General features: G+C 43.3%; 1 protein-coding gene across 1 annotated transcript; it reads left to right on the top strand.

Moving 5' to 3' along the window:
* The first annotated feature begins 212 nt into the window (after positions 1-212).
* On the top strand, positions 213-8854 carry M6PR (mannose-6-phosphate receptor, cation dependent). The gene is made up of 7 exons (XM_080913869.1): positions 213-578; positions 3559-3738; positions 4367-4533; positions 6388-6497; positions 6635-6765; positions 7271-7397; positions 7531-8854. Exons 2-7 carry the CDS (start codon positions 3560-3562, stop codon positions 7651-7653), a joined length of 837 nt encoding a protein of 278 aa, XP_080769995.1. The 5' UTR covers positions 213-578; position 3559; the 3' UTR covers positions 7654-8854.
* The last annotated feature ends 109 nt before the right edge of the window (positions 8855-8963 follow it).

The following is an 8963-nucleotide window of genomic DNA, read 5'->3' as shown; positions in this document are numbered from 1 at the left end:
GTAGCAGAAGAGTCCTAGAAACTACAACTCCCAGAGAGCTCTAGGCGAGGGAACTACAACTCCCAGCCGACCTAGGGAGCGCCGATCTCCGTAATTCCGTAGATCGCCCTCACGTACCACCTTCATCCGGACCTATTGGGACACCTGGCGCGTGAATGGAGAGCGCCCGCCCAGAGTCCCTAGAGGCAGAGCTCGAACCTCATTGGTAGAAAGGTGACCCGAAAAGAAGAAACTGATCTGGACCGTCTCGGAGTGATTGGGGTTGATGGGACCGGGGAAACAGTGAACTAGGCTGCTGACCAATCAGCGTTCAGAAGAAAACAGGGAGCGAAGGTTCTGCGGTCACATGCCGCGGAGTCTAGTGGGAGGAGCAGTTGCTCAGCAGGCTCTCGTTGCTTCCTGTTTCCGGCTTCTGGAGCGGGGCGCTGCGCGGCGCCTAGGGGAGCGCTGGCTTCAGTGAGGAATCGAGGGACTGGGGTCTGCGCCCCCGCACCCCTGATCTCCGGCCGCGTCTCCCAGCCCCAGAGACACATTCTTGGGAGCTTCTGAGGCTCACTTGCTCTGTTTTCCCGTGACACGTGAGTGTTGGGGGCGTGGAGGAAGCGGGCTGGGGTCCTTGCACACCTCTGCACTGAAGGAGACTTGGACCGGGAGACTCGCTCGGCCCTGGTTCTAGCCGAAGATCCTGCTAGGGAGCCCTAGGGAGGACTAGATGCAAAAGGCATGAGATCGGAAAACGTCAGATTTATAGGACTGAGGAAGAGGAGTTCTAAGATCAGAGAGGGGTTTAAGATGTTGTGAAGGTGGGAAAAAGAAAGTGCAAGTGTGTGAATTGTTACTGGATGCTTGTAGAGAGAATTTTTGACCTGTTTCACGGGAGTAAAGAGGCGTCATTTTGGGGGTAAGGTATGACTTTGAGCAGATGGAAGGCAAAAATTTCCAGAATCCTGAAAGAAGTTCGAGGAAGGTCTTTTAGCGTGGTGCGGAAAAGAGTAACAGGAGTATCTTGTGTTTCTGTGGAGACTCTTAAAGCATAGAACTACCTCCTTGAGTCACTTTAAACATCAGGCCTTTCTGCCAGTTGAGACTGATCTTAGAAGTGTTGGCTGCAATGAACCAGGAGGAAGAAAATAAAACCCTCCATTAGAAAATGGAAAACGGCCATGGGTGGAAAAGTAAGTCCAAGGCTGAGGTCAGCAGTTGCCCAACCCCTAACTTAGTCCTTGGCCGTCCTGTAAAGAATGTTTCAGCACCGCCAACAGATCTCTCTATAGAATAAGAAAATCAAAGGGTTATTTTCATGAGATCCGGTTTTACCGCATCGAGACAAATGCTTACACTCTGGATCTCTTTGGACCATGTTAAGAAGGGACTGCCCAGCTTCAGTTCCATACTGCTCACTATTTGGGCCCGTGGTTACCAGAAGATTGTCAATGTATGCCTTCATGGCATTAGTCATCCAGGTTGATCCAGCAACTTCATCCATCTAATATTTGTGTGATCTAGGACAAGTAACTCAGTAGGCAGTCCTGAGCCTCAGTCCCCTCATCTTTTCTAGGCTATAGAACTAAGGATGCAAGTAAAGCATTTAAGGCATATGCCACACTGAATCAAAGAGAAGCAGTTCAAACTTCCAGTCAGATTTTAAGCTGGGAAGAGTGTAAAATTATTCTTCTAGTGCCTGCCTACCATGGCTTGTTTTAATTCTTCATCCTATCCCAGTTTTGTGACATTCTTTGCCCTAATTTGGGAAGAGAAAGCAGCAACAGTTAACAAATGAGGAAATAACTTGGAGACCAGAGTGCACAGCATTCATTCTGTGAGCGCATCCCTCCAAAATACGTACTGGGGAGAAAGCACTTTAGAGCCCAGAATGTTAACATTTTTAAATTCAATCCTGAGAGGACTTGAGGAAATTGGCACCAAGTAGGCTAACAGAGGAGCTCTAGGTGAGTTGACCTGTTGAGCAATAGCTGAGCTCAGGAAAGGGGAGAGCTTAACTCTGGGCTCTTTGTTACACTACATTAAATTGTGAGGAAGAGCTTCTTCCCCTTCCTGCTCTGTTTTACAAAGAAGAAAGGCAGCTCTGCTTTGCTCCCTGCTGGAGAGATGGCTCTAAGCCATCTTTGCTTACTCCATTAACTGTGTTGGTGGTTTTTGTTCCATCTGTCCTGTAGTTTTTATTTGTGATATGGGGACAGTTAAATGTAATTCCTAAGGTTTGGGGAGGACTGACTAGTTAATGTATGTTAGCATCTCAGGTAGTGCCTGGCTTGAAGGCTGTTAAATATATCCTGTAGTGTCAAATTTGAGATGTGTTAGGAGTGCCCTGGACCTCTTGGCTACATGTGATTACTGCGTGGAAATACCTTGTTTGCGTTCGTAAATTGAGGTGTGGGGTATGGGTAAGTGTGTTGCCCTTCCTGCATGTGGGAAATAGAAGCTCTGATGTCCCTTTCAGGAAGAAAGGGAAATGAATTTAGAGCACAGGGTTGGAGCTTTCACCTTCTTGTTGTAGAGAATGTCTGGAAGGGTTAACTGTATAAAAGCAGTGAAACCATTATAAAATCAGTAATGGCACTGGTCTTAAGGGTTACTAGTAGGTACTAATAGAGCCTTGTACAAGCATCAGTCACTATGGCCTAACTGTGAAGATGGGGATAGCCAACTTTTCAGCATCAAAATAGGACATTGTCATCCACAAATATGTTGGGCTGCATTCACAGATGGGGTTGTGTCTCATGGGCCATGGTATGGATGGGCCTCTTAGAATATTACAAACAGAAAGTGAACTCAGAACTTTAGCGTGTAAAAAGACAACCAACTGAAAGTCTAGCTGGCCTTCAGATTTGTGACTTGGAAGGGCAAAGATAGATTTTGGAAGAGTTTCAATCATTCACTTTGACACAGTGAGTTTTCTTCTGTGATTGGATGGTTTTTCAGAGAAATGGCACATAGGTACTTGAGGTAAGTTAAAGTGTTATGGTTGCTTCACCCATACTCCACATGCTTCCAGTGAATGTGAAGAAAGATTGTTGGATGCTCCCTACTGATATGTTAGGGCCCAGCATAGTCAAGCTTCTCTCTCTTCTTTACATCTTTTATAATAACTTCAAGCTAGACATGGTCGAGGATCTGTGTGAGTCATGATTGGGAAGGCCATTGATTTAGGCTTTATTTATAAACTAGTATTTGACTTTAAAACACAGCGTAACACATAAATTTTCATCAAACAGTAATAATAAGCTGAGTGCATACTATGATTCTTTTCTTCCTCTAACCCCCTCTCCCCCATTTGTTTTGCTGGGTGTTTGGTTTTTAGAAGTTTTTGAGACAGGGTGTCTCACCAAGTATCTCTTGCTGGCCTCAAACTCGCAGAGTTCCATCTGGATCTGCCTCTGAGTATGAAGATTAAAGACATTTGACTACACTGAGCCATTTGAAGCAGAGTCATGCTTTTTGCATAATCAAAGTGCCATTACTTTTTGCCCAGTTGTGTGACTGATCTATTTTCTTTCTCTCCGGATCCTGCCTTCACCTCCAACACTCTTCCAAAAGGATGTTCCCCTTCTCTGGCCGCTGGAGGACTGAACTGTTGTTGTTGCTACTCCTGGCTGTGGCTGTGAGAGAATCCTGGCAGATAGAAGAAAAATCTTGTGACCTGGTAGGAGAAAAGGACAAGGAGTCAAAGAATGAGGTGGCTCTCCTGGAGAGGTTACGGCCACTGTTTAACAAAAGGTAGAGGAGAATCGGAGAGGGAAGAAACTGTCTGTATTAAGGGTCTTTTCTCTCTGATGAGTTTACTTCAACTTTAATGTGGGAGGAGGGCACGAGTGATATGGGCCCCAATGTGAACTTTAGCAGTTATTGGTTTTATTTGGCTGTAATACATTCCCCTCTTTAATGACAAGTTCACAGCCATGTTACCATGTATGTTTTTCTTCTCTTTCACAGAAAAGTTATCAGTTTCTAAAGACTGGGTCCAAAACACCTGCTTGTAGAAATTGGAACATTACGTATATAGCTTTATATAAGAAAACTTTAGAAACATCAGACACATTTAAACATATACATGTCAAAGTATGTCTTCATCTGTGTTAGGGAATCTTCAGATGAACATGAAAATGGCCCTTAAACATGAGACTGCCCCATGAAAACAGACAGATTTTTATGGAGCTAGAATGGGTATTCTAGAATGTATTGCTGTCTTGGACGGTATATTTGAACTTACTATCAACATGTAGGACAGTCTATAAGGCCACAAATAACTCGTAATTCAACAGATGTGCCTTTGATGGGAGGGAATACTCTGCTTTTTACTGAGCATGGTAACTAGTAATACTGTTCTCTTTCTACTTTTCTATAGTTTTGAGAGTACTGTGGGCCAGGGCTCAGACACATACAGCTACATATTCAGAGTATGCCGGGAAGCTAGCAACCACTCCTCTGGGGCAGGCCTGGTCCAGATCAACAAAAGTAATGAGAAGGAGACAGTGGTTGGGAGAATCAACGAGACTCACATCTTCAATGGAAGTAAGATATTTCCTGCTGACTAATCCCAAACCAGTCCTCCAATAATACTGTGTTGGCCTTCTCCAGCTTTTCAAGTGTGTCATGTTACATGGAACTGGTCTAGACTGTAAACTCACAGTGCCTAGTCCAGAGCTGCTCAGATCACCTCTATGTTTGAAGACAGTGCAAAACTTTCAGAAAAAGAATTTAAGACTGGGAATACAGTTCAGAGTAGGGCATTTGCCCACATGCACAAAGTTCTGCTTTTGATCCTTTATACCACAAAAAAGGAAAACAAAAAGGGATGGAAAAGCAAATGTGAGTATGAGTGACTGAGAATGAAAGTGAATCCGAATCCAGCCAGAATTTCAGACAGCCTCGAGTCCCCTCCAGTCACCTAAATGCTTTATCAGTTCCATACCAGCCACTGCCATTTCTTATCAAATTAACTAATATTAAATTTTAAGATAACTTTTTTTTTGTGCAAACCAGTAAGTCTGTTTAAGGGGAAACATCCTCTACTTGTACTGAGTTGTGTTTTTCAAATGTTGTTAAAGTATGTGCTGGAGGGAGTAGCTGTGGCTGATCTCTTCCCATAAACAGATAAATTATCCAGTGTAGATATTCACTATGTAAATAATAAAAACAAATTCTTGACCAAACTCACTCTCCTAGTGCGATGGTGTTTTAGTTACTGTTCTCTTGCTATAAGTTGACCAAGACAACTGTTTAAGAAAGTATTTAATTGGAGGCTTATGTTTTCAGAGGTTAGTCCACTCTCTCCACATAGGGGAGCATGGCAGGTCACAGGTACCTGTGGTGCTGGAGAAGTAGCTACATCCTGATCTAGGTAAAATGATGGGGAAACACTCTGGGCCTGGCATGGGCTTCTGAAACCTCAAAGCCCACCCCCAGTGATATACTTCCTCCAAAAGGCCACACCTCCTAATCTTTACAATCCTTTCAAATAGCTCTACTCCCTAGTGACTTAACCAGTCAAATAAATGTAAGAGCCTATGGGGGCCGTTGTTATTCAGACCACCACAGATAGTTTTAAGACACTAACTTTAAAATCTTGTTTTTTCATATGCAAAGTTGAACGAATCCTTACTTGGTTGTTAAACAATATTTTACAAAGAACTTTAAACATAGTGAATAAATACTTGCTCATCTCCCTGCTGCCTAGCAATCTTGTGGAATCTCCTCTCCTTTTGCATTGTGTTGAGAAAATGTGCATCAGTGTTAAAAGCTTGGATAGAAATTGTTTTTACACTATTTGTTGCCTACCTTTAATATTAAAAAATAAGATTAATCTTACATATCTGGTTATTGCTCTCCTAAAACAAGGGAATAAAAAGTTTTCTCAAGAAACAAATTTTAAGGACAGGTAAGGAGGCTCATACCTGTGACCTCAAAACTTGGAAGGCAGAGGCACAAAGATCACAAGTTGGAGGCCAGCCTAGTCTACATAATTACTGAGTTAAAGCCAGCCAGAGCTACATAGCAAAACTCTTGTCTTCTAAAAAAGAAAAATTTTAGGGCTGGAGAGACAGCTCAGTGGTTAAGAATACTTCCAGAGTTCGAGTTCAATTCCTGGCAAGCACATGGTGGCTCACAGCCATCTGTAATGGGATCTGATGCCCTCTTATGGGGTGTCTGAAGACAACTACAGTGTACTCATATAAACAAATCTTTAAAAATGTATTATTTATATATATAAACAACATAATATACATATATGTTTAAATAATATATTTTTTTAAAAATTTAATTTAGTGTCCAGATAGTTCCGGTAGCTTATTCCACTCCGCCATACTACCCACTGTTGCCTCTGCTTCCCCCACACTTAACAGTATTATTCTTGTCCCTCCTCAGGTAATTGGATCATGCTGATATATAAAGGGGGCGACGAATATGACAACCACTGTGGTAAAGAGCAGCGCCGTGCAGTGGTGATGATCTCCTGCAATCGACACACACTAGCGGTAAGGGATCCTGGGACATCTTGGAACCAGGAGCAGCAAATGTTTAGGGTTTATGTATTCTTTTTGGGCAGTCTTATTTGTTGGGTGCAAGCGGAAAGAAGACATACATAATTACTGTTTGGTCCTCTCATCGTCAGGGTAATTTCAACCCAGTGTCTGAGGAACGAGGCAAAGTTCAGGATTGCTTCTACCTCTTTGAGATGGATAGCAGCCTAGCCTGTTCCCCAGAGGTCTCACACCTCAGTGTGGGCTCCATCTTACTTGTCATGTGAGTACTTTGCACCTTCTCAGCATGTGTGTTTACAGATAGATTCAAAGAAATTAAGCTAGGGAGGATAGTTTGGTGTCAGAACGCTTAATCAGTATGCATGAGGTCCTATGTTCAATCCCTGGCAGTAGTGAAAAATACAAAAAAAAAATTTTTTTTTGAACAGTCTTACTTTGTACCTATAGCTACGCTACCCTCAAACTCAAGAGCATCTCTGTCTTCCATGAGCTGGTATTAAAGATGTACCTGACCAGACCTGGCTTCTCAAAAATGGATTAGTGCCAATAAATGATTTGCGTTTGAAGATTGGTTTATGTAGAGTGTCTCCCCTGTGTAGCTCTGGCTCGCCTCTGCCTCCCAAGTGCTGGGATTAAAGGTGTGCACCACCATACCCCACAGCTGAGCCTCTCAGGAAGGCTGGACACTTGGCCTTCTCAGTGCTATTAGAGGTATGTGGTGCCACTTCAAGGTTGATAGTTTTTTAAGTGTTTGTCTTCCTGTCTAGATTTGCATCACTGGTTGCTGTCTATATCATCGGGGGTTTCTTATACCAGCGGCTGGTAGTGGGGGCCAAGGGAATGGAACAGTTTCCTCATCTGGCCTTCTGGCAGGATCTTGGCAACCTAGTAGCTGTAAGTAGCAAAGTTAATTTGGGCTATGCCTTGGGTTTTGGGTGTTCTCTAGGAAAAAACATTGTCAGTTTGAAACCATATCATCTGCTTCACTCTAAGATAATGAAGATTGTTTCCTTTGCTTTCTCTCTAGGATGGTTGTGACTTCGTGTGCCGTTCCAAACCCCGAAATGTGCCTGCAGCATATCGCGGAGTCGGGGATGACCAGCTGGGGGAAGAATCGGAAGAAAGGGATGATCATTTGCTACCAATGTGATTGCACTTTTAATGTCTAGCCACCTCTTCAGTCCCCAAACCAAAGCATACTCAGCCAGACTTCTCAAGCCTTCTCTTGTCTCTCACCTCACCATTAATATTCTTGCTTTCCAGTTGGCTTTTGATTTGACCCTAACCTGCCTCCCTTTGCTCCTGCTGTTTTTCCTCTGCACAAGTACAGTGGAAGGCAGACAGTCATAGGGCCTGTGGGGTACACTCCTTCACCCCAGGAAGAGCAAGGACAGATAAATAGGCAGAAAGGCATGAGCCCTGGCCGTGAAGGTTCCACAAGTTGAGACACTGGATTCTCTCATTAAAGAGCAAAGCTTACTTGTACCTTTGGTTGCCTCATGTTGTTCCTGTCCCCACAGTAGTCTCATGAGGATCTGAGTGTAGCCCAAATACTCCCATTTGCTTTGAGCCGGGAATTAGTCACCTGATTGTCCCTTGTGTGGGATTAGGACAGGAGAGAGGGGGAATATGAAATTTCCCAAATACAGGATTCTAAGGCGCCATCACATTGTTTATAGGTCTTTGAGTGACTTTTTTGAATTGGGCTCTAGGCTATGGTTATAAATCCATAGGTAACCCAAATGCCTAATCAAGTAGTTCTTTTCTAAAGTAAACAGACCCTGTGTCACCTTGTGGTAGTCTCGCCAGCCAGCCTTGTTCTTCCTCATCTTCCTTTACTAATACTTGCAAACGTGAACTGCACTTTTCTCACAAGTGTGTAGTTTGGCTTTTTATACTTTCCTCAATCTTAAAGGAAGGGAACGGAAGCAGAAGTGGACATGGAGGCTCTGCGGGTCTCTGCTATGGGTGGGGACACTGCTGCACCTGTCCCTCCTGCTGGCTCAGGGAAGTGTCTGACCCAGTTATCTATGGGAAAAGGTCTTTAATCTTCTATTTCTTTCTGTTTAGGCCATGTGTCCAGGCTGATCTTTCTATAATAGTGAACTCCTAGGCCACTAAGTAACAGCAGTTCGTCTGAGCACAGGAGATGTGGAAAAGGCAGGGCCACTTGTTACCTTTAGGGAAAATGAATGACGTCATTCCTATTCCTCAATACCCTTGCAATGGCAGTGGAAATTGTTTTCTTTCTCTACAGGAAAAATAATGTTATTTTTAAAAAGGCTTCTCATTTGTTGTTTGCATCCTAACCCTGGTGTTTAAAATGAAAAATAATATACCACTTTTGTACAAAAACAGTAATTAAAAAACATAAAAAACATGCTGGCTTTGTCATTTGTGTTAAGGAGAAAGCAGTGGAATGCAGTAAGAAGAGACCAATTTTCATCCTTTTACTGAGGA

Source organism: Micromys minutus, assembly GCF_963924665.1.
Source record: "Micromys minutus genome assembly, chromosome: 3".
Classification (NCBI taxonomy): Eukaryota; Metazoa; Chordata; class Mammalia; order Rodentia; family Muridae; genus Micromys; species Micromys minutus.
Note: the sequence above shows the minus strand (reverse complement) of the source record. Positions and strands in the feature narration are given on the sequence as shown.